Raw genomic sequence first — 25,654 nt, forward strand, 5'->3', positions numbered from 1 at the left:
ATGTGAGAAAACATTAGAGAATCTGTATTCATATAGCATATTATTATTTAAAATATTTCCATTCTTTTATCAAGACAAAGAATTTTATTTCATGTTATATAGACCAGTGATGGGCACCTGACGGCACCATACACTTAAAGTGGCCGCTTAATTAATTGGCAATTTTGCTAAAACCCCGAAAATTATTTAACAATCTACATATCGTGCGGAATTTAATCCACTGAGATTAATTCTATTTTAGTTTCAGCGTCCTGTACTGTCGCTGAGCATGCCATTCAAGCGGGCCACGGGGTGGCGCTGTTGTCCTCTGCACAGTGTGGTAACCACTGATGCGTTCATGTGCCTCTGTTGAATTCTCGAAAATGATGGCTAATGAAGATGAGCAACGGAGAGAATGTCACTCATACATTCCTGTTATTCACTGTTATTCATTTTCCTGCTGAGTCTGGAGGTATGTTAATCAATGCTGCTGTTAGGGTCGAATGGCTAGAATCGCAAGAGAATGTCCGGATGTCCTTAAACGCACCTCAGCATCTGCCAGCTCCTCTCCTTCAGGCAGGGCGATCCTCAGAGGCGGACACGCCCCTCCTGGTGCACTTGTCAAAGGGTGAGTGAAGGCGGGTGACGTCACATTTGCGTGCAAGAACCACCAGCGAGAAGAACACTCGGACACAGGTCGGTTTTTATCTTTTCCCAATCATTTTTAACACCACAATGTTGCCTTCGAGAAGAACTTTTGAGGCCGACAAGCAGCAGCTGCAGCTGCTCAACGGCCGACTGGCTCAGTACCTCACCAGGACACAACAATTGGAGCGGGAGAACGCGTGTCTCCTGGCCGAGATCAACCAGCTCAGACAGGCCCAGGTGGTGGAACGGGAACCGCAGTACAAGGCCGAAGTACGCGAGTTGAGGCGGGCGATGGAGCGGGTGGCGCTGGAGAAGTCCCGTGCCGAGATGGAGCGCGAGAAGCTCTGCAGGGAGTTGCAGACTGTGCGCTCGCTGTGCAGCCAGCAGAGCGACGCGTGCCGGGATATCGGCGGGGAGTTGCATGGCCGCGAGAAGGAGCTCCGGGCGGCCCACCACAACAATGCGTTGCTCCAGCAGCGTTTGGTGGAGCTTCAGAGGGAGTACGCCCTCTTGGAGGAGACGCACCGGCAGCAGATGGGACAGCTCAGACGACAAGTAGACAGCCAGGTTAGTGGAAGTCCTCTGGACACTTTTTCCTTACTGGTTCTGTGGTAACCTTTGATGGAACAATCTGAACATCACAACAACTTCAAAATTTGTCTGACCATTAAATTGTGAATGTGGAGAGATGTTTCTTTGTTTATTAGCAGGGGTCCCCAAATGTATTTGTCAGAGGGCCAGAATTCTACTTGAGTCACCTTGGCGGCTAAACCCGCAACTAAAAATAAAATCACATTTTGGCATAGCATTATTTTCGGTGTACTATTTATATATTTTTTTTATTTCATCACAAAACTGAAGACATTTTAACCTTTATGAACCAGGCTTTTGTTAAACATTCATTTTAATCCTCATTATTATGGAATCCAGTCACGGGTCGGATTAAACGGTTCAGTGGGCCGAATTCAGCCCGAGAGCCGCCAGTTGATGGTCTTGGTCTACAGGCTGGCATGGGGCAGAAACTTTGGCCATCATCCCTTTCTTCAACCACTGCATCCTCAAAGACTGTAGATCATTTTCAACACTTTCGTCAACAACTTGTAGAACCAACACCCACAAGTTTGGACTCACCAATATCTGCATTTCTCTTTCCTAAGGTGAATTCCATGGTGATCACGCAGAATTACCATGGGCCTCCTGCAGCCTCCATGGAAGACGTGGAGGAATATGCCCGCGGGATGTCCGAGAGCTGGACACAGACCTTAGAAATGTACCAACAGAAGGTGCAAGAGATGGAACAGGCCATCCAGGAGGACCAGGCCATGTTGGATGACCTACAGAGGGAGAAGATGCTGCACACCACCCAGTTGGACAAACTACGGATGGACGCGGAGAAACAAGGGCAGCAGCAAATGCGACTGGAGGAGCAACTCCTACATATGCAGGAGAAATTCAGTCAGGATGAGGGCGAGTATCAGGTGAGGTCACTACATTAGGGACACATGTGCAAATGCCACAAAAGGAAAACATTTACCACAGCTATGGTCTTTTAATGCACTAATGGGTAGCTTCTGCTCGGACATCTCGAGGGCGTGTCCGCTCGCTTGCCACTTAAGCCAATTATCTCTCAGACTGGAAAATCCCTATTAGGCAGGCTCTTAAAGATAAAGCTCCACAAGCAGGACAATCCAACGACAACATCGGTAAATAAGTTAACCATTTAGAGTAGAAACGATACATCTCCATCCTTGTCATGTATGCCGCTTGGTAGCGACATGTTTTTCTTTCTGATGGCAGGAAAAAAAATACATTGACACAAATAGCCTTAGAAGAACAATCGACATCGTATGTTATTCTCTCTAGATGATTATCGACCAGCTGGAACGGGAAAGAAACGCTATGGCCGAGGCCATTGCTCAGAGGATGCAAGAGCATCAACATCTGCTGCGGGTCAAGATGGACCTGGGCATGGAGGTGGCAGCCTATAGGTGACAAGCCCTCAATAGAAATTTTATATTTAATTCATATGACACAGGAAACATTATTTATTTATTTATTTTTCGATTTATTTAATTATCTATTTATTTATGTATTTATCTGCTTATTTGTTTATTTAATTATCTATTTATTTATTTAAAAAAATGACATCTATTTTTTTTTCATTTTGATAATATTGAGTGTCAGCAATGGGTAAAGTATTTCCATTTCAACTTCAAGATGGGATCAGCAAGGTGATCGTTAGGATTATTATGATTCGATTATTCTGTTTACGCTGGACTGACTGCAATGACTCGACTATTAACTGTCACATGAAACGTACAGCGTAAATTCTGGCCCTTGTTAGTCCGAAGGTGGAATAGGCCAAAGATTTTGGAGGTGGCACCATCACGCGTCCTGAATTTGCATTGGAATTTAAAGGCAACGATGGCCTGCCCCGCATTGTTGCTGTTATTTTTAGCTCAGTCTGTCTGGAAGCACTCTCCGGGAGAGCTTCTTTCTGTCATTTTCCTCATGATTGTGACTTCAAACAAGGCCCAGGAACGAAGATTAAGAAGATTACAAAGTGGTATTAATTAGATTAGTGATTGGTTAGGTTTTTTTTTGTAAGCATTACCGTATATAGCCACGGACTCGGGTTCATAGTGCCTTCTAAGCCTGTTTAGCTTTAGAGGTTTAAGTTGGAAGAGCCGGAAGACCAACAACGCCTTGCACGGTAATTATCTGGGCCTGAGTTTTTCCAAATTATGATGTACAGAACGGTATTGATTCATCTTTTTAATTATTGACTAGTCAGCTCTTGGAATTCCTGTGTTTATTGATCTTCTGAATCATCAATCATTTTTGTTGCGGGCTACATCGTAAATATGGTTTCCCTCATGGGGCCATTAATGATTTATTATCTCATCACAAACAGAATCCAGTTAAAAAAAGTAATTTTGAAGTGGGGTATTAATATGAAAAATTGTCGGAATATCTGACTTATTAAAAAGGAAGCCAATTTACAGTTTTGTTATTTTAACAAGGAACATTGAGTTGACACATGCGAGCCACATAAAATGATGTAGCGGGCCGGCTCTGGCCCCCGGGCCTTAGGTTTGACATCCATTATCTAATCGGTGCCTTAAAATGCTCCAAAAGGTAGAATTTATCTATTGTGTTTGTCTAGAGCGCTTTTGGAGGGCGAGAGAGTCGGGCTTCAAGACGCTCACAGAAAGATGAGCGAACTCCAGCGGGAACGCACTATCGGTAAATGTCAAATTGTATTGTCTTCAATTTCCGGTCAAATACATCACGAATGAATGTCACTCGTTAATCCTCTCAAGATATCAAGATGGCCGGACAACGCTACGCTCCAAGAACTTCCGCCGCAAGCCGACAGCGTATGGACGTCAGGTTCACCCCATCAACATCCATTATGAGAAGATCTCCCGTCGTTCCTTCTGGGTCTACAAGTCCCTCCAGGGTCATCCCGATTTCACTCGCTCAGCATCAGAGTCCGGTCTGCAGAAGGGACATGATCTCGTTCACCAAATCCCGGGCGACCACTTCTTCCACAGTTCCTAAAGATCAAGTTAAAATCCAGAGTCAAAGCCCGACGTCGGTTGAGAAAACAAAGAAAATTGAACTTGTGTCTAAGGTAGAGAGCCAAAGCCCGACGTCAGTGGAGAAAACAAAGAAATTTGAACTTCTGTCTAAGGTAGAGAACCAAAGCCCGACGTCGGTGGAGAAAACAAAGAAAATTGAACTTGTGTCTAAGGTAGAGATCCAGAGCCCGACGTCAGCAGAGAAAACAAAGAAATTTGAACTTCTGTCTAAGGTAGAGAACCAAAGCCCGACGTCGGTGGAGAAAACAAAGAAAATTGAACTTGTTCCTAAGGTAGAAAGCCAAAGCCCAACGTTGGTGGAGAAAACAAAGGAATTTGAAATTCTGTCTAAGGTAGAGAGCCAAAGCCCGACATCGGTGGAGAAAACAAAAACAATTGAATTTGTTTCTAAGGTAGAGAGCCAAAGCAGTTCCACAAAGTCGTCTGTGGAGAACACGTCAGGTCGAGTGCTGTCACCACCAAGAAGAAACCGCAAGAAAAAGACAAAGATGGAAAAGCCTATGGTAGAAGTTGATGAACCAGATATGCGTGAAGGTGAACGTAAGGACAAAGGCAAAATCGAGACCACGAGTACGAGAAAGGCTTTCGATGAAAATGTGTCCGTTGAGGACATCATTGAGACGGTGATCAAACCAGCTGGTTTGGAAGCTGAGGTTTGCTCCTCTGGAGAACCAAAAATCACCTATCACGTGGAGAAAAGTCAACAAGGCGACGGCTCGATGAAGACTCAGATTGTGTTGCAGTCGAAGGTGGAAGAGGAAGTGGACGTTTCGGAGGAATCGGCTCTGAATCAGCTCTTGAGCCAAGGATTGAAGAAGGTATCCCTGGAGGACATTGAGGACACAGCAACGGGAAGCATGATCAGGAACCTGCTCAGTGGCCTACAAGGAGAAGGGAAGTCCGTCAATGTGGAAATTATCGAGCAGCCGGTCGAGTCTTACGAGGAAGTCAATGAGGAGTCGAGATCTGGTTTTTACGAGCCCTCTGCATATTTCCAAATTGAAGAGATGAAAGAAGATACGCAAGTTGACGACACGGCGATAAAATCCAAAGTCAGATCTGTTCGGGTTCAGGAGGAGAGCGAGAGGTCCTTCCATTTCAGCCGTGACCAAGAACCGGCCGAGTATTTTGTCTCCACGCCGGACGATAATCTCTCTGAACCTGAGGAGGGTTACGGCATTACCTCATACGGTCATTACGGAATGGTGGATGACTTATCTGACGAGAGGTATTACCAAGATGACGGAGTTCCACAAAGCAGAAGCATCCATAAAGAAAACAAATATCGCCTGACGTCAGATCGACCTTTCCTCACAGAAAGCATTCCCGAATGCATCATCGAAGAGGAGATTCGAGTTTCCCCCGTGGTCCAAGAGTCCATGCTGGAGTTCTTGCGAGAGGACTCGCTGGAGCCTAAAGAGCAATTAAAAGGAGCTTTGGAGAAGATACAAGGCTCCGTGTCGGGCCCACTGAGGGAGGAGTTGGCTTTTCTCACCAAAGTAAGCAGTCAAAGTCCGCAGAACGTCGCCGTGAAGAAAGTTCAGAAGTCGAGCGAGGGCGGAACCACCACTATTGTCGCGGAGCTCAACGTCTCGCAGACATTGGAGGACTCCGGCTTGCTGGACGAGGACGATTTATCGGAGGAGCAGATCATGGCCGCCCTGAGTTCTTCCGACTTTGGGAACGTCTTGCAGGGAGTATCCGGAGAAGGCTACAGCTTGAGGTTCTCCAAAGAGCAGCACGTCGTGATTGATGACGAGAGGGAAGGCGAGTCTTCGTCCCTCGTCGCTGGGAGACGAATCAAACCGTCCGAGATGGAGGGACACGATAGTCGCTCGGATCAAGAGTGAATGAAATTGGAACATTTGAAAGGCCCGACAAATGATCAAGAGTATTAATTACATTGATTCTAAATGCAAGGGTAGACTTGGTACTGCTGCTCTGGAATTGGAGTAGCCTAATTCGGGGCTCAGCAAGTTGCCCCTCCCCGCTCCCTCCCTCCCTCCCTCCCTCCCTCCCTCCCTCGAAAAGCCATCCGCTTGTTGACAAGTTCCTACAGTTGAGGTTGGGGCGGCAGCGAAGCTACTAAGCGAGCGTTGTAATTCTTGATTGAGGTCTTTTGGTGAAAGCATGTTACGAAGATCTCTGGGCACTGTGTTAAATCGTAAAAAAAAAAAAAACGTTACTAATGTTTCTAACACTGAGTGCATGTGCACAACTCATACTAATATTTTCACAGAATGATATTTAGCATCTTTTCCAATAGTGAGTTTAGATCTAGTGATGGTAAAATAAATAAATACAAATTTACATTACAGCTGATATATTTCTAACCTTTTACTGTGGAGGTTTAAAAATGTTGCTTGTGCCAATCACGGCATCTCACCACACAACTTTGTGTAGCAGTTGGGAGCTCTGTGACTTTTCTTTCATCAGGAAGTTGACGTTAAAAGGAAAGACACAAAGTCAGAAGGAGGAAATGGTGGCGCTTTCTGGATAGTATTCACTTGACACTTTGTGCTATCTGTGCTGACTGCAAGGCTCCTTACATAAGCGAGTGTGTTCATTTCAGATGACTATTTTTGTATCGGCTTAGCAGCGCTGACCGGTCAGAAGGTTTTGTTGTGTTGTGTACACCTTGAAAGGTCACGTAATGGCTCAAGTTGATTTTAAACCTGATTTGAGTCAGTGCTTGAAAATTGTTTGTCGTCTCTGTCAATCAAACCAAAGATGACATTACAGAGATTCTGTATTATTTCTTTTATTTTTGGTCATCTCAACATTAAGAAAATAAACATTTAAGGGCTGTTAAATGTTCTACTTCTTAAAGGGGAAGTCAAGCCCAATTTTTTTTTTTTTTTTTTTTTTTTTTTACAATATAATGTATGTGCCCCTACTAATCCAAACACGGCATTCTGATTAATGTTGTGTTTGTGGAATATAAATTAAGCGGCAAAGTTTATCTGATTTTATCGGGGGGTGGCCATTTTGCCACATTTTCTGTGACCTAAGACCTGGCAACCCTAATGCCATTTTCAGTCAACACCTAGTGGCAAAACGGCCGCCACCTGTGTTGCATAAAATAGATGTGTAATTCATAGTCCACAAACAATTAGTTAAGCTGAACAAAACATATTAAAAAAAAAAAAAAAAAAGAGGTTTGACTTCCCCTTTAAAAATTCAGCAGGTCGCATATTGACGTACTGTAATGACAAACATAATGCAGTTCCTTTTACTGAGATCTTATTTTACTAAATGCACATTTACACTTAATAAAAACACTGTGGTAAGTTTTCAGAGTATTTGTATCATTTTTTTTTTTTACACCACAGAGATTTTCTTCATTGATCATCCAAAGTCAAGCAATTACAACTGTGTGGTCGGAACAATCTTGGTCTCCAGAGCACTCAACTTTAAAAATAAAACAACTTAATGGCAACAGAGTGAAATATGAGCATCGTGAGTCATATTCAGAAGGGAATAAATTGTTACAAAGAATATGGGAATGTACTAAAAGTCCCATAAATAACCGCTGTAGCGCTTCAGATGACACTCGCGTGCCTGTCTTTGGTCAACAAGAAGAGCTCTACGGGATTATGTCGCTTCAAAAAATATAGACTTGATTATTTTTAGTGGAAACATATTGTTTTGAGTCAGGAAAGGGACGTAGCCAACTTTTCCTCCACTCTGGGCAAACGTTGTGTAATCCAAATTGTCTCCATGTGGCGTGTTTTCACCGTTGCTAGGGTTGATGTCATGGAAGGCCATTTTTCGGCTGCACAACATGGGAAGAGGAGGGACTATGTAGACTAGTGTCATTGTTCGTTTTTTTTTTTTTTGTGCCGATAATGACACGTAAGCAGGAGTGAAAAAGAGTTCAGCGATATTTCCTCAGTGTTGGAAAATGTCCCGTCAAGCATTGTGATGAGAGAAGACTGCCTGTCAGATTCGGGGGCCCTCTTACTTGGATGCAATAACAGACCTCCATAGCAACGGGGAACATTTACTCACTCATCCAGGCGTGCCCTTAGTAGCGGGAAGTTTATTTTGGGAGAATTTCTCCTCGCCTGTAAGAAACTCAAATGCAGAAAATAAGTCACTGTATAATTCTGCGAAAGAAAAAAGGACTGAATGAAGTTGTTTGTCTTAGAAGTAGAGAAATGTTTTTGCCATGGATGGTAGGGAGGGCAGAAAAGACATTCCACACTAATTGGGGTCAAAATCTCGTTAATGCACAGTAGTTAGCCTTCCATTCTCTAAAAGGGTGTTGCGCCATCTGTTTGGCTTGAGGAAACACAAAGTCACCCTGTGTGATATTTTACACCAGGGGAGGCTACGTTGCTTCCGAGATTAGCTTGTGACTCTGATGGCTGCACTTTAGAGAGGTTGGTAGAAATAGATTGTCACCATCTGACAAATTATTTTAAATAGGGGAACGTTGTCAGGGAGAGTGAGGCCTACTCTGGTGCCTCAAAGAATGTATTTTTGAATTTTATGATGAAATATAGTGTAACATAAAATGTACTGTTAATAGCACACACATATAAATAAATATGTAATCTATAATGTATAGAAATGCTATGATTATATGAATATATATACTAAATATAAAAAAATATAGTATTATTAAATGTTTAAAAAACTCCAATCAAACCTAATGATTAACCTATCTGAATTATGTATAATTATGAATATTATGCTACAATATAATAAAAAGTAATAATTATATTTCTCATTATTATTTTGAATTAATAAAAAAAAATAAGAAAAACGGGAAAAAAATATCCAGAAAGTTTGATGACACAAGCTGTTTGTTTGGTTCCCATAACAACATGTTATCAAACATGCAGGAAGACTGCATAGCCCTCTTAATGAAGTCCTTGAACCTGTCTGTCACTCAGGTCTGGCACTTCTCAGTGAATATAGACTCACTATTGTGTTGCTGTAGTGAAGATGAACTAGCGAGGCGTTCTTGAAGATGTGAAGGAGGCCCCTCGAAGCGCCTGAGGCTGTGACTCACAACAAAGGCATGAAACAAGCGAGCTCACATGTTGTCAACACTGCTTGAGCGGGGGAAAAACTTTTGTTTCTATTGGATATTGTGCTTGTGTATGATGTGTTGTTAGTTTATTCCAATTATGGGTAAAAAAAAACAAAAAGTTACTTAACAACCCCAATTTTTTTATTTTGTGGGGGCGCCCAAAAGTCAATTAACTGACCTTCACACAATTGCCTCATTTTTTTCACGGGCCGCATTTTTGGAGGGCCGATAAATGTATGAGCACCTCATATTATATACAGCAAAAGCTACAAAACAAACTGATTAATAACTCGTTTTCAAATCAGATGAGTAAAAACTAGTCAAATATTTAAAAAAAAAAATTATTAAAAGTGAAGACAATTTGCAATTCACGAATTTGATGCACAGTCTTCGCGGGCCACATAAAATGATGTGGCGGGCCGTACCTGGCCCCCGTGCCTTAGGTTTGACACCTGTGGCACAGGATGTTTGTCACGTGATGTGGGTTATGCTAAATCAGCACAGGTGCTCAAATCAACCCTTCACCTGACGGAAGTGTTTTTTCAAACTACTTTTTGCTGACCGCACGCACGGATGATCGCTTTGGAAAGTTTTGCACTTTGTGGAACATGTTTTCATTCAGTTTGCTTTTGATGGCAAGGAAAACGACAAACAGAATTTGGGATTGATGAACGTGGAGGAGACGTGGACGAGCGGCGCATCTGCCAAGGTAAAGACATTCAAGTTTGCTGACTAAAAATTGCCTTTCGGTCGTTGCCTAGCTACGCGTAATATTTTGGGGCCAATTCTGTTTATTGTTCCAAGCTTTGGTGTCGACATTCCTTTCCACACTGTACGCCAATAGTTTTAGATTAGATTAAACTTCATGCCAAATTCTGTTAGTGAAAAGCAATCGTAGTCTTTAGTTTGATAGTGAATTTATTTTCCTTTCTAAAAGTGTGTTATTGTCGCCCTCAAGTGGCCAAATGTCTAATTTCAGGTCGGCTCAGTCATACGCAGTTTGTTGAGCCATGTTATTTAATTTACATTATGCTGCAGACAACCACATGACCCCCAAATCAGGGCGCCATTTTATATTATTATTTTTGTGCAGAAAAACAACCTGTTTCTTATTCAAAAATGTAGATTGTGTGTTGCAATATTCCTAAACTACCACAAGATGTCAGTGTTCTACAAATGTTTTGTTACTGTACTATCTTTTACCCCGACACTTCCACCTGCTGGTAGAAATGGGAAATGCTGCCGTTTTTAGTGTCTGGGTGGCCTGTGGCAGTGTTTCAAATACTTTGCGGCAAAGCACATGTCGCAGGATCAGACAAACCATGCACGACTTGTAGTTATAATTAGAAAATTATGTATTTTATATAAAGATATAATTCAAATTGTATGTTTTTTTCAGTATCCCCAGTTATGTAGCCATGAAACTGAACGTAGTATTAAAGTGTCTAATGCCTGAATGGTGTATTTAAAGCAGCTAAATGGCGACATTCACAATCTATCCCTCTCACAAGCGCAAATTCTTCAAGCCACTAGGAATCGGATATGTACATAGCGCCAAATATCAATGCCAAATAAACAAGAAGTTATGTCTCTGTGGCTACTTTGAGAAATTGGACTCCGGAGACAGTTTTCTCTGCGACTGTATCCTATGTTAGACAAACAGTGTGTCTGTCGCCACTTTTCAACTCGCCCCCTTCACCGCCAAAGCTAACTTCTTACGGCTCCTTGACTCTGGCAGGCCATGAGAGGAGCCGTTTATTTGTTTGTTTGTCCCGTGAGCTTTTGGCTGGCCATTCAGGGCCGCCCGCGCTTGGCCCCGCTTCCTGCCGGTCCTTCTATTTCTGCAACCCAAGAGGCTGGTAATGAAGCTGCTCGGGTTGGCATGCGCCCTGGGCAAACGTGGGCTCGATCAGACCCCTTCTTCTTCTACCTTGGCAGCCGCACAACTCTTTGCTCCCTCTGGCTTCCTAATTTAGTAACGGTGGGTAAAAATATGTGCTAACGAACAAGGTCTGGTATGTCAGGCTGGCGTCCAGAGACGACGGGAATGGAGGGGGTGAGGAAAACAGAGCGGTGGCTGGGGGTTCACGGCAGGCCCTCCGTGACAAGAGCTTAAAGTCTCAGACCTCTCAGACATGCGTTTGTAGATGTTGGGGCGGACGCTGACGGGTTAAAGGGAAACACTTAACATTTCTCGCACTGACCAAAGTGAATCGAGAGGCTTCGAATCTCTCAGCGGTTTTTCCTCCTGTGAAATATAATGTATCGTTGTTTTCGGAACTCTCATTATGAGATCACCTTTATGTCAGCCACATTTGTTAAAACCACACACTAGTGTCGGGAATTTCTACAGCTGTCGCCACTTCCTGTGTAAAACGCACACACACCTTTTCAACAATGAACACGAGTGAGATGATCACAACAGTACGTGACAAAACGTTTTGGAGTCCACTGACCGCTAAGCTAAACGGTTGGGAGGCTAACTCCGCGAAGCTAAACACTTGGGTCGCTAACTCCGCCGCTAGCAGCTTCCAACTTCCATATACTGTATGCTAATGTCCTCAATGTTTGTTTGTTTTCCCGTTTTCGCCATATCTGAACAGTTTTAATCACGTAATAGTGTTGAGGAGCAAAGCTAGCCATCAGAGCCAGGCACCCAATCTTTTTTTTTTTTTCTCCCCTTTCCCAGCCGACTAAGGCTGTCCACAACAAAGACACACACCATAGTTGAAGAACGATAAGATAAGCTTCTCTTTCCATTCGGCCGCATCTTTCCATGCCAGTGCTGGTGTGAAACAATAGTGTTTCGTCGAATTGTTCTCCGCTCAGGCAAAGACTCCCAGTGGCTTAAATTTCCGTTTATCCCTCCCCAAACCTTGGCCTAATTTGAGGCGTACGCGGGAAACAAATCTGCAATTGTTTGGCGTCTAATGCTTTTTCTCGCCTTTCTATTGAGTGTCAAAATCAAAAGATTAGCAGGCGCTTTGGAGGTGATGTTGCCATTCTTTGTTAAGACAATGCTACGCTAAACCAATAACTGTGTTTTGTGCGCTGACAGCATGTACGCCGCCTCATAATTGAAGTTTTAGCTCGGCATTGTGGCGACGGGAGCTTTATCTCTTTCAGGTTTCAGCGACGAGAAGACGGATCAACGACTGCTCACTGCGCCGCGTTTACAAAATGATTTTCCTTTGTCCTGCCGGGCTAAACACGTAAATGTAGTGAAAATCGCCAAAACAGTTCCACGGATAACTGAGAGGAGGAACGCTCAAGTCTTGAATCTCTGCCAGGGAGGGTTTGCGTTTACTCGAGCGCCACAAACAAACGCCTCAATAGTTTTGCTAAAGATTGCTGTGGCATTAATCGCCTCCCATTTAAGTTAAAAATTATGTCTGAAGATGAAAAAAAGAAGCTTTTAGTGGCCTTGACTTTGAAATCGTCTGCGATCACTCCCACCGAGGCGCAGATCTTCCTCTCTCAGATCCGCCGACCTGTACTCACCCGCGAAATGACCAACACTCGGTCCAACCCGCCTCCTGCGTATTTCCGCCGGGATTTACACCGTCCGTGAAAATAGAGCCCGCCATTTCAGAGGATGTTTCTGTCACTTTACCTGTGAATGAGAGGCAACCCGTCCGTAGGTCCGCCCGTGGTTCTTTGACCTTTTGCGGCTTCTCGGCTGATTTGGCTCAGGTCGCTGAAGCTCGTGTGATGCAGACGTATCAATAATAAAATAAAGGCGACCACCCCCGCCCTTCACCCGCTCCCCCCCGGCGGCTATGTGGGTCAAAGGCGGGTCTCGGTGGATAGAGGAGATTGATGAGGGGTAGCGGGGAGAGGTCTGGCGCGCCTAGCTCACAGCGGCGCAACGCAGGCGGCCTCCCCCTGCACTTGTTCGGCGGGCCCCCTCCAGAGCCGCACCGCCTGGCGCTCTTTAAATGACCTTCAAATTAGCACTCTTTTTCACCGCCTCAAACCCTTCCCCTCACAATCCCTCCTGTAAACAGCGAGCTTGCTTTCTCACTTTCCCCCAATCCACTGAGCAACTGATAGATTTCCTCCTTATGTCATTTGCAAGACACACCCACCCTATTTTCCAAGAGGAAAGCCGCCGTCTGGCGAGTTCACGTAAATACTAAAAGGGTGCGTGTGGAGTTTGGAGCTTTGTGTTTCTGACAGTCACCCAAGGGGTCTTCCTCTTCACAGTTGAACATCACTGTCAAGCCGGCCATCCATCATCGTGGCTGTGGTTTATATAAAGCGTGCACATGAACGTATAATTCGAATAAGTCACAATGACTCACACGGTTGCACTTTGTAAGATTATACTTTGCTTTTGATGGCATGGTTGATCTGCGGGGCTTTCTCTACGAATCGAGACCCCTACGTAGGATTTATGAGGTAATGTGACGTACCTCTAACTCATTTCTTGTCAGGGATAAAAGACAATTCCTAGACTTCATTTGAAAATTGACATGGTCTTAGTCGAGTGCTTATGATTTAGAATTGCGTTTCATGTTGTCCTTGTGTTTCTTCTTCATAACACGAATGGCAATTTTAAAATAGCCTGACTGCTTGTCATACTTGAGAGCCAATTATTTGTACATAAACACTTATGAAGTCAATTTTCTATACGCCCCCTTCAAAAGGTTTATGGAACTGTAAATTGATGAGGAGCCAAGCTCTTTAAAGGTGACCTTGGAGCTTGAAGATTTTTATTGCACTGGGTCAAAGCGTTGGTCCCACAAGACAACCCAATTCCACAACGTACTTAGTACATTTGTCTTGAAATTAGAACGACGTGTTCGACAATTGAGGTTATGGAAAAAGTTACGCGGCAATGTCGAACTTGAACCGACCTAGCTTTTTACCGTCGTCTCTTAAAACCGCTAGAGTAGCGATTAAAAAGGTCAAATGGCAGTCATAGAAGTATTCAAAGTACTCCTTTTCTCCAACTTCCTGCTGCTTTCCTTTGACTGCCGGCCAAACATTTGGAGGTAATTTTCCGCCTATCGCGACGGCAAAACGTAACTCACGTACGACGGGAGAGCCAAACATCAAGAGGGGGAAGCGAGCTGGAAAGAACAAAAAAAAAAGTCCCCTCAGGTTGGCTGCCGAGTGATAAGATGGTGTGAAAATAGGAGGACAACTGGAGGAGGTGCATGAGTGATGGTCTTGTTGCTCTAGAAGGACAAACGTGACCTGATTGATTGGCTTGTGCTTCGTACCGCTTTTTCAATGGCGATATGTTGCTCGCATTTGGTTGACAGTAAAGACAAATCCGCACGTCACGTGGGGCCAGAAGTCGCGGAGAATCAATGTCATGAAAGGCAAAACAAGTCTTGATCGAAAACAGACACAGCAGCTCGTGATGGTGTTTATGTAAAGACGCATTGAAAATCGTCCTGACCTACTTGTTACATTCCACAGGTTGTTTTGATTTGTTCTGTAAGAAAAATGTAATGAGCTTTTTAAAATGATTATTATTAGCTCAGGAATACAGATTTGCTAGGTTAATTGAAGACTGTCAATTGTGAATGTTTTTTTATTTTGCGGCCTGCGGTTGACTGAAGACCGGGTTGACCCCGCCTCTCGCCCGAGATCAGATCCAGTTACCCGTGACCCTATTGAGGACAGGCAGTTTTGAAAATGGATTGCTCGATTGATTTTGTTGTAGAGGGAATAGAGATTCAAATTGGAAAAAAAAAATGGCAACAATCTTAGCCAGGGCTTCGCAGAGGTTTTATGGAATCTTGCTAATCAACAAAATTTAAATGAGGGCTTTAGCGCATTCTTCTCAGGCTGTCTTGACTTTTGTCCAATGACTGGAAGACATCCACAGGAGAGCTTTTCATCATCTGGATTTGGGGATTGTTTCTTCTTGACCAATGTTCAAAATCGATCCAGACAGTGCATTATCCACGGCCGCACTTTATAAAGCATCATCTGAGTATTTGCTTGAGACGGAGCATGAGCAGCTGCTTGGCACAAAAGATTTGACATGCTGCCTCCACATTGCACTTTTTTTTTTCGCTTCCTTGAACTCACTTCAAACGGCAGTCGGCTCGTGTGGAGTCACGCCAGCCATGTGGAGGGCACATGCTAACGTTGCGGTGGAGCTAGCTCGCCGTGCTACAGGTGCCGCGGCCGCTAGCTCGTAATCACGTCATTTGACGTGTCAGAAAAGTCACGCGTGGGCAAAAGTGGAAACTGCTCAAGGTGTGGTCACATGAAAGAGCTTCTTTGTGCGCTACCGTACACATGGCCGGCTTCCGTTAGCCATTAAATCTGCCATCTTCTCCCCGGGCCAGATGCGCTACATCCGATGGGAACAAATCAGCTCGTCTTTAGTCTTTAATTGACCACCCGAGTGTTTGTTTGCTTAAGACTTGTCGTTATGGGCTTTGGAATGCCAATTTAAAAACTTAACTCCGAGGACAGATTAGCCCATTTAGCATCTCCTGACAACATTTTTCACACGAGACACGACTTAAGTGGTGGAGCTAAGGCTTCCACGTGGGACTGGGCCACGTCTGTGGGTTGGTTTTTTTTTGGGTTGATGGTGATCCTACACTTAGAAGCGGCCCGTTGCCAGGAGCTTGCCTTGACATCTTTATCGTAATTGCCTTAAATATCCCCATTAGAGGAGCTAGCTAGTATCCTCAATAACACGAGTCATCCCTGATAGCACCGGTGCATTTAATTGCCTGGATTTTTTTTATTTTTTTATATGAAAGATTGCCTGACACCAGCGAGGCTCCCCACGGGCCGACCCTCTTCATTCTCTGCCCAGTAAAGCATATCGTTATCGCAGCCGGCAAAAGAGACCCGGCCTCGCCGCTCTTGGATAATTAACTGTCGAGCTTAACCGCGTAATGGAAAAAAGAAACGATGGCGGTCCGACGGCAGACATTCGAGTGGACCTCGGAGATCCGGGGGGGGCTGTAGGACAATACTCGAGTCATCCCGCCAGGATTGGGTGATAATTTTCAAGCATTAGAAGCCGGAGCAGAGACAGAAAAGCTCGGCGGATCGTTTTCATGTGGTAATTAGGCTCCTATGCTAATTGTTGAGGAATCTTGATGAATTACTCGAGCTGGAGTGCAAGCGCGCCTATATCGACTGTCCCCGATGTCCTCCACTTGAAAGGTTTCAACCATCTTTGCATACAGAAATACGGAATTTGTGACGACAAAATAAATTTAAAAAGTGTTGAATAAACGATTAAAATGTAACTTGTCTGTTTGGGGTAATTGGAACATGGCCGCCTTGTGTTTGTCTTTGTTTTGCTGTACGGCGGAGCTATCAAGGACACGTGCATTAATGAGCACCTGGAGAGGAACAGCTTGCGTCTCACGGTTGGCGTGACCGCGAATGGGGTGCATAGTCCTCCTTTGACTTCCGATGACGTGACTGATGGAGTGGCGGGGCCGCTCTGTCAGATCTGGGGCGCTCTCGGGAGCTGTTGTTTGTCTCGACTGACAATAAAGTTGACTATCGGGGTCCATCACGAGTGGAGTTGGTAGTCTTCAATTAACCTCTCGCGTAAACTTTAGGAAGTAAGAAGAAGGTTCAACCCCATTTCGCTAAATTTGAAAAAAGCATTATACTCAAAGTGCAAAATTGTCTTGAGAGATTTGCATTTTTTTTTTTAAATGCATACGTATCCTTGTGGTGTGTTTAAAATTTCACATTTAATAAAAATGTGTTGCCAAATAAAAAAAAACAGCTGGATTACAGACACTTATCTAAATCAAACCTTTTTTTTTTTTTTTCTTTTCTTCAAAGCCAGGCAAGCCGCAGTGGCACATGCATCCGACTCAGGATGAAAGGAAGTGAATAGAATATTAAGTGTCAAAACACTCTTTTGTGAATTCTAAGAGAACAAAGCTAGAGTGGTATCTTCACTTACATATGGACACAACCGGATGCATATGGGACAAGATAAAAAAAAAAAAAAAGCAGCTGGACGTCAGTGTCTGGCATTACTTTAAAGTACACTGAAGCCATCCCATTGTAAATACTGAAAAGTAAGAGCATTATATATTTCTAGGTGAGCTTCCATATCAGCATATCGTTCCAATGAGACCATGTGACCATGTTAGTAAATTTGAACTGGAGGTGAATTAAAACTTGCAAGCCACAACCGAGTCACATAGGGAAATAATTTATATTTCTTAGGATGTTATAGTCTCATGGTAAAGTTTTTTTTTTCAAGTTTAAATGTGATGAGTTTTCCAGGTCTGCTGCTGTTGCCGCTGTTTTTTTTTTTTTTTTATTGATACAATGTCCCCCGGCAACAGCTCAGTTGTTGAAAAGAAAAGCTTATGAGTTTTGACTTGTATAATACATGTAGGTGAAACAAAAATGAAAAAAGTGAAGGAGGTCATCCTCTACCTAAAACTGTCCTTGTAAAATGCTATTATGTGAATGCTTGGCAATTTCTGTAGCTCATAATGTTCTGCCAATACTTTCTACTAGAGCTATTTGGACCATCTCTAGTCATTTATGTCCATTCATAGAGAAGAACCTTCTGTGAGGTCACAGATGTGAGATGAGGGGTTTCTGGCAGAGTTTTGGTACAAAATGATTTTCTGTGCTTATCTTGGCAAGCCGCTTAGTACCGTATTTTCCGTACTATAAGGCGCACCTAAAAACCTCCAATCTTCTCAAAAGCCGACAGTGCACTTATAATCCAGTGCGCCTGGATCATATATGGACCAATATGGATTCGTGGATGAGGATGAATTTATTAAAGTAAGCTTTACGTGTTTATTTTGTGGGTTGTGTGATATTTACGTTTGAGCAACGTTGCGTTATTGATATATTATTGTTTTCACTATTTCGAGTGTTACTATATTGTGATTGCATTAACGTTTGAGCAACGTTGAGTTATTTATTCTATGCGCCTTATAATCCGGTGCGCCTTATATATGGATCAAGTTTTAAAATTCATTGAAGGTGCGTTTTATAATCCGGTGCACCTTATAGTGCGGAAAATACGGTAATTCTTTCACTGTTAAAACCATCAGAGGTGGCAAATCCAGGTCCAGAAAGTAAACGAGGACAAGCAGCATAGATTGGATTAGATTCCAAATATGTGTGTTATCAATATACTCCATAGTTGGTCCATAGAAAATGGCAGTCCGAGCGCCTCGGGGACTTCCCCGCTTGTTCTACAGCTGCCCATGTTTACCATCCTTTACCTCGGGCTCTTTCCACTGAGAGAAAGATGTCAGCTAAGGTGCGTCTCTGCAAATCCCACCTGAATGTGGCATTCGAAATAAACAACCTGGGGGCACGGCTGCCACCCTTTCTTTCTTTTCTTTGTTTTTTTTTTTTCTCCCTGTGTGCCACTTCAAGCCCCTCGAGTGTCGCTTCCAGCCACCTTTCATTTGTCACTTGAACTACCCCGTATAAATTGTGGCTGATCTTAAGTGGCTCCTTTTAAGCGTGGGACTTGGCTCATTCTTCATGAGGGGAGGACGATTTTGTTTTTGTTTTTTGGAGGGAATGATTCGCCTCATTTGTACGGCGACGGTTCCGAATAGCCACGTTTCCATGGAGCCGAGAGAGATGTGTCATGGCGAGGGCCGTTACTGATGCAGAGGGGCTTAGTGGTGGGCGTTTGGGTTCCTCGTCTGGAGTTGTGGGGGCTTACTTTTCCTTCGCCTCCCACCTGCTCTCCTGGCTGTTCCTTCACCGGGCCGCTGTTCTTAGACAGACGAGGCTAATTGAAAGGGACAGCCGCTCTCCCAATGATCGGCTCTGACAGCAGTGTCTTGCCAGAGGTGGGTGCGCCGCCGCGTGCTGGGACTTTTCACAGCAAAATAACAGTGGAAAAAAAACGTGCCACGATTTCCTGGGCAACTTGCCAGAAGGAGCCGGATGAAGATTTTGCGGACAGGAGGAGAAAAGAAGGGAAGCCCGCTATTCTGACCACCGCGTCTGCCATTTGTGTGACTTTCCAACACCGCACAAAATATGAGCGATTGTTCTTGTAAATTTGAATATTCAGCGGTTAACAACTCGCCCACTCTTTTTTACCACCGACTACAAAGTTACAGATAGGGAGGTATAAACACGCAATGTTCACTTTCGGACAACAATTACGCCATTGAAGACAATAGGAACAATATTATTGCAGTTTCAGAAGACTGTTTTTTTGGTGGCGTAAGCCAAAAGAATTCAAAACAACCGTCTCCTTGGTAACTTGAACTTACTAGTACATTTCCAAACCAATAGGGGGCAGCATACTAACCTTGCTGAAAGTACGACCCTCAAAAAGGGGTCACAGTTCAGTAGGTAAAATAATAATGACAAAATTTGGTGCGTGCCACCTATTGTAAAACACATTTTGAATATGATTTTTAGAGTTTCAGTATGACGTCATTACAAATGTCTCAGAAGGCCCCGACTCGGACTGACCTGCAGCGTGACTGCTATCAGCGATGGCAGAATGACTTGATAGACCGGGACAGGCTGGGACCTCGAAGCAGGCCCATAGTGGACGACTGGGATTACTTCTGACAATAATTTATGCTCCCCTCTGATTGAAAACATGAGATGAAGATGAAGGCGCAAAGTCCAAGGCACCTCCTGAAGATATAAAACGAAGCCTCATCTGCTGTCACCTCTGGAGGCCTTCTGCACATCCAGACCACATCGACAGTTTTTCCCTCCTCAGACAATCTCGGAAAAATTCTATTTGCTCATGCACACTCTGAGGTGTGCCTACAGAGAGCTTTGTGAGCTTGGAGATTAGTACACTAATCCCAACAAAAGCAGCGTGCGGCCGCTTTGAACAACTATCTGCACTATTGTTTATGTTGTCATCCCCGCTGGATTGCAAAGTGAGTCTGCGTTGACAAATTTGTCGCGCATGATATGAATTCCTTTGTCAAAAAGGATGAAGCGTTGTGATGATTGTTGCTGATGTGCCGTGGTGGGAAGTAACAATATTTGAGAACTGTACATGAGTACCGTATTTTCCGCACTATAAGACGCACCTAAAAACCTCCAATCTTCTCAAACGCCGACAGTGCGCCTTATATATGGACCAATATGGATTCGTGGATGAGGACTAACTTATTAAAGTAAGCTTTACGTGTTGTGTTTTGTGTGATAACGGTTGAGCAACGTTGAGTTATTGATATATTGTTGTTTTCACTATTTCGAGTGTTACTATATTGTGGTTGCGTTAACGTTTGAGCAACGGTGAGTTATTTATTCTATGCACTTTATAATCCGGTGCGCCTTATATAGGGCCAAAGTTTTAAAATGGGCCATTCATTGAAGGTGCGCCTTATAGTGCGGAAAATACGGTAGATTTTTTTTTAAATTTATTTTACTGTACAAGGTCTGAGTACTTTTGTCAGGCAAATTTTGTTACATCAGTGAAAACATAAGATAAAAAAATCATTTCATACGGCCTTCAAACAGATTTTACCGTCGTCACCGCTTAAACTATTCAAATGAGATGCAATGTATGTCTTTGGATTCCTTCCACCTGAGGCAACATGCAGTAATAGGACATTTTTGTAATATGTCTGAGCCAGTCGCAGCTGCGGCCGCAGTTGTGACGATTGCCTGGCCCATTTTTCCGTGTTAAAACGACATGGCTTCACTCTTGCCATTTGTGACAACGGTAGGTTACCAAAAATCTTGACCGGATCTGAAATAAATCTCCAAGATCTCGTGATGAAAACGACGGCTTTGATGAACATAACGGAAATGTGTCTTTTAATAGAAAACACGTTTTCGTTCATTGTGTCGCGTCGGAGCGACGGCGAGGCAGCTAGCGAATGCTTTGCGGCATCAAAACATGCCACGCCAAACAATGTATGCCTTCTACTTGGCAGCAAACAATGAAAATGAGCAATCTCTGGAGAGTGGGAGGCCACCTTCGCCTTGTTGAACACAGGAACTTCCAACAGAAAGGACTCTAACAATCTCAACGACCTTCTCGGTCACCAAAGTGCAATAACGTGTCAAAAATATTGAAAGTTGCTCTTGACCTAAAATGAAAACAAACAATGGATGACAGACAAATATTTTAAATAGAAACATATTTTGCTGATGATGGTGGGAAAAAGCAATTAAAAAAAAAAACAACTTTGACACTATCCGATTGAGGCTCAATTTTGATAATACCAGCCAAGTTCGTCAAACCCTGGATTTGACCTAAAATGGCTGCTTCAAACCAATATGGCCGACTTCCTGTTCACACACTTTTTCATGCGTGCTTTTATGACCCGTTTGTAACTCTCCTCTGGGTTCCATTTAGGAAGCTTGTTTTCTTCGGATAAAACATTTCGTTATTCTACATACATGGCTTACAATTAGGCATACTGGGCGTTCATCATTGTTTATCTAACGAAAGGTCAAACTTTGCACCTCCCGTGCTTGAGGACATCCCCTCCCTTAATCTTCCATGATTACCCCGTGTCACGAGGTTGTGGTTATTAATCCTTCCTCCTATAGAGACTGACAATAATTCTTGCACTCTGTCCTGGAGACAACTCAGCCATTCATCACCCTGTCACCTCTCACAAGGGATCCGCTGGTGTCCATTTATCTGCCTGAGAAACATTTGACTTTGGACTGTATGCAAAAAAAAATAAAAATAAATAAAACTGTTAGTAGCCTACAGGGAAAACTGGTGCAAAAAATATTTAACATATATACCAGCAGTACTTGATCCAAAAAAAAAAAAAAATTACATATATATGCATTTAATTTTTTTAAAATTCACCTTTGTCTTTTATGTAGAATTAATTACATAATTAGTTTAGGCAACAGTTAAAAAAAATACTTTCACGAACCAATGTGTATGATTGTTCGATGGGCCGATTTCAAGAATGGAGCTGGTCATTTGTGGCCCGCACGCCATATTTTGCCTACCCCTGATATCTTATGTAAGACAGGCAAATTTCTCCAGGATCTGGTCAAATTCTGATTTCACGCTCATTTAACTTTCCTCTGTGTCGCGGCAGATATTATCTAGGGATGCTCGATGTTCTTTTGTCGTTTTCCATCCTCTCTCTCTCTTCCACCTGCACTTGTGCACGCCGCTGATCTAACCAGACACCGTTGTGATGAAAGCATTTGTATATTTTAGACGCCATCGTGAGTATTCTCCACAGGGGGGTCTTCTCTCCTGAGTTCTCCCACAACCCAATGGAGTCATTAGTCTGCTTGCTGTGTTGAACGCTTTAATCATCTGTGTGCGTTACAAAAAAAAGTATTCCTCTGTGACGCACACCCAAGAAGCCATCTTGGGCTTGCTCAGGTCTCACTTTGAAGTACGCAAGCTGTTGTGTTGTCGCGTTCCGTTCCCTCCGGGGTGAACTGTAATATTTTCATAGACTCGTTTGCAAGTTTGTTTTTGTGCGTGCAGGCTTACTGAATCAAATTAAGATGGAAAAATTCTGATGGACGGAAGTGTGGAGAAAAAAAAATGCTTTGACTGCCACAATATGCAAAATCTTTACCACGTTCAACCAGCGTGTATTGATTATTTTATTTACTGGGGGGAAAACATGCTAAACAATCGGAACTGTAACCTAACTCGCGTCTTTTACGTGCTTGAATGTTCCATCGGGATCCAGGCGAGCGTCGGTCGATCCCTCGGTATCACATTTCGCTCGGGTCAGACAATGGCGAGAAGTTGCCCAGTGGCTGCAAACGGAACAATAGAACTATTCGGCGGTCCGAGCTCCACTTGAGCTGATCTGTCAACCCGATCAAGCTGTACAAACCACGTCGGGCTTTGGACCTCCTCCTTCTTTCACACACAATAGCGTAGGAGGTCAAGAGTGTGAGGAAATGGAGGGAAATTCCCAGCATGATATGATCAACTCTTTTATAGTGTGTGTGAACAGACCACAACACAAACACATTTTCTCTCTTTTAAGACACTCGCTGGTCATTTAGACTTGAATTTGGTGAAAGTGCTGCAAATCTTGACATCCCTTCCCTTTTCAGATGGAGAGCGAAGAAAAAAAAATCAGCAAATCACTTTTTGAGACATTCTGCTGTGATTTATACCGTGCTGTCATATTAGCTCCATTTGGCTTCATCTATGGAACATCTGTACAAGGCTTTCATCTCATGTAGAAGGGGTGGGAGGCGAGGTGTTTAGTCAGGCCATGTGGAGTTCCTGCAGGGAGCTTGGTCTCAAAGTGGCCACGAAGGAAAGCAAGGCGGTGAAAGCCAGATTTTGTTCCAGCTTTTAATAAGCCACACTACTGCAAAAGCCGACGTGTGTCGCAAACCCTCAAAGCACTCCACGTGTGCTCGGCCAATTTGTATCCGGAACGGGGGGAGGGCCCGACGACTCTGTTATTTCACAAACCCGACCTTATTTGGCCTCTGTGATATGCCCAATTTGTCAGCTGAATTTGATAGAGTGCCACAAATATTTGCCCAGGCACACATTAGTGCTGTTTGCCCAGCGCGTAGAGACAAACAAACCGCAATGGTGTGCGGCGAATGTAATAAATGTTAAACAGTTAGACACTTTATGTAACCCACCCTGTGCTAAAGGTATGCCTTTTTGGATGTGGCTTCCATTTTTTTTTTTTTTTTTTTTGATCGGCCGTTATTCCCACTTCCTGACCACCAAGAGCTATTTTCGGGTGTTTATGATATGCAGGCGTTTAGTTATGAGGATTGTGCCATGAAAAATGTTGATTCCTCTGTGAAATCAAAAGCTGAGAATAAAACACATTGATTTGAAATGGCTTGTTGTACACTTGTTGGAGATAAAGCACACACTGTCAGGCTATTCAGGTCACCCGAGTTCCTCCAGATTTGATTACATCATCCTCACTCTAAGCGATAAAACAATAGTAGTCTTGTGAAATAAAACCATAAACATTTCCTAGATTCAGACACTGACTCGAGTCACTAAATTGAGTCAGTGAACAAACAAAACCGAATTATCTTAGTTGGTAATGTTTCTGCGGACCTGAGTCAGCGAAAAATAAGAAAGCAGCAACTGCGGTTTTTCCGGTGAGCCGATTTAGTTTATTTAGTCCACTGATTCAAATGACTCATGAGTCTGACGTGTTTTTTGGTAAGTTAGTTGTTTCGGCTCACTGGGACAATGGACGGCGAGACTCTCAGACTCTGAAGGCGGAAGTGATAGCCGAAACATGTCAAGTAATGAAACCTAAATAATTTGTTTGTGATAAAAGAACCAGTAAAATAACTGCTGACTCTGATTCTGTTCATTCACTCAGCCAAGTTAGTGAATCTTCAAGACACTCTATGGAATTGAACGACTCGGTTGTATAACTCACCGACTCAAATTAGCCGCTGTATCTAAACGTCATAATGCCCGAATCAGCTTGGGAAAAAAACTAAAGGAGAATCTGTTCATGTCTTTCTTTGTTGCAAACATTTGAAAAGATATCCGAGAGCTTGATCCTTCCTCGTTTGGAGCGTCGTAAAAGACAAAACACTCTTGACTCGTCTGTGTGATTGATGACGGAAGCGCACGTTGCATTCAGCGAGAGATCAGTCTCCCTCCTCGACAAATCTGACACTCGCCAAACCCGGCGCCCCACCTGCTCGCTGCCCCCGCACACCAACCATCAAACCCCTCACAGCCGTGCGCAGCCATAAATCACCCTCAACAAAGCGGCTCGTAATCTGCGACGCGCAGGCCTGACATGCAAATGTATTACCTGTTGTCGGCAAAAGTGCGATTGCCCCCTTCTGAGTGAATCCTCTGTTTACCTTTGTGGAACCAGTAGGATACTGTCGAGACAAAGTCCGCCACAAAAGCAGCTGACGGCGGCAATTCGGGAGACAAAGCCCCTCTTTCCCCCAACACGCCCGCTGCCTTTTCATGCCGGATGACATGCTTGTATGACTTTGCCAGAAAAGATTTAGGGATTTTTTTTCCTCAAGCACGTTTGTAAAACACGAATAGCAAATGATCTCCTGTGAATTGGAGTGTGGATAGCGGCGGCGTACGCTTGGAATTAGCTACAATGCTGACTTGCAATCCTTTGAGTCTACGATTTTTTTTAGGGACGAGAATTGTGAGGGAATATCGTATTTGTGTGACAGCTTTTTAAAGTGTTGCTCTGTCGCTGAAATGGTTATCAGCCGTTGATGCTACCCGTTAGCCAGTCAGTGGGTTTTTCCGTTGTGTTAGCTTTAAGCTAGCATTAGCAATCTTGAAGTTGCTTCATTTTGAACAAATTGTGTGAGAATACAGTGTTTAGTTATTTTATCTGGCAAAATGATGTCAAATGACATTGTCACCATATGCTAATGTTAGCTAGTCTATAGTGTTTTCTATTATGTGTTAGCATTAAGCTAGCATTTTTCAAGTTGCTTTATTTTAAAATATACAGTATTTAGTCAT

The 25,654-nt window shown here is 43.5% G+C and overlaps 2 protein-coding genes across 2 annotated transcripts in view; both read left to right on the forward strand.

The window, feature by feature from the left end:
- The first annotated feature begins 593 nt into the window (after nucleotides 1–593).
- synm (synemin, intermediate filament protein) lies at nucleotides 594–7,534 on the forward strand. The gene is made up of 5 exons (XM_088379513.1): nucleotides 594–1,194; nucleotides 1,785–2,105; nucleotides 2,491–2,615; nucleotides 3,794–3,873; nucleotides 3,951–7,534. Exons 1-5 carry the CDS (start codon nucleotides 715–717, stop codon nucleotides 6,080–6,082), a joined length of 3,138 nt encoding a protein of 1,045 aa, XP_088235639.1. The 5' UTR covers nucleotides 594–714; the 3' UTR covers nucleotides 6,083–7,534.
- Nucleotides 7,535–9,790: 2,256 nt separating this feature from the next.
- mef2aa (myocyte enhancer factor 2aa) overlaps nucleotides 9,791–25,654 on the forward strand; it is a 56,138-nt gene continuing 40,274 nt past the window's right edge. The window contains exon 1 of the mRNA XM_088377642.1: nucleotides 9,791–9,982. The gene's annotated coding sequence lies outside the window, so the exon portion shown is untranslated. The remainder of the gene's footprint in view (nucleotides 9,983–25,654) is intronic.

This window comes from Syngnathus floridae, chromosome 6 (assembly GCF_059516105.1).
Source record: "Syngnathus floridae isolate MCC-2025c chromosome 6, RoL_Sflo_1.0, whole genome shotgun sequence".
Taxonomy (NCBI): Eukaryota; Metazoa; Chordata; class Actinopteri; order Syngnathiformes; family Syngnathidae; genus Syngnathus; species Syngnathus floridae.

Bases quoted from the DNA above. Each gene is read 5' to 3' on its own strand.
- synm (XM_088379513.1), top strand. From the start codon at position 715: ATGTTGCCTTCGAGAAGAACTTTTGAGGCCGACAAGCAGCAGCTGCAG. The intron at 1,195-1,784 runs GTTAGTGGAAGT...CTCTTTCCTAAG, and splicing joins GACGACAAGTAGACAGCCAG to GTGAATTCCATGGTGATCAC. The intron at 2,616-3,793 runs GTGACAAGCCCT...GTGTTTGTCTAG, and splicing joins ATGGAGGTGGCAGCCTATAG to AGCGCTTTTGGAGGGCGAGA.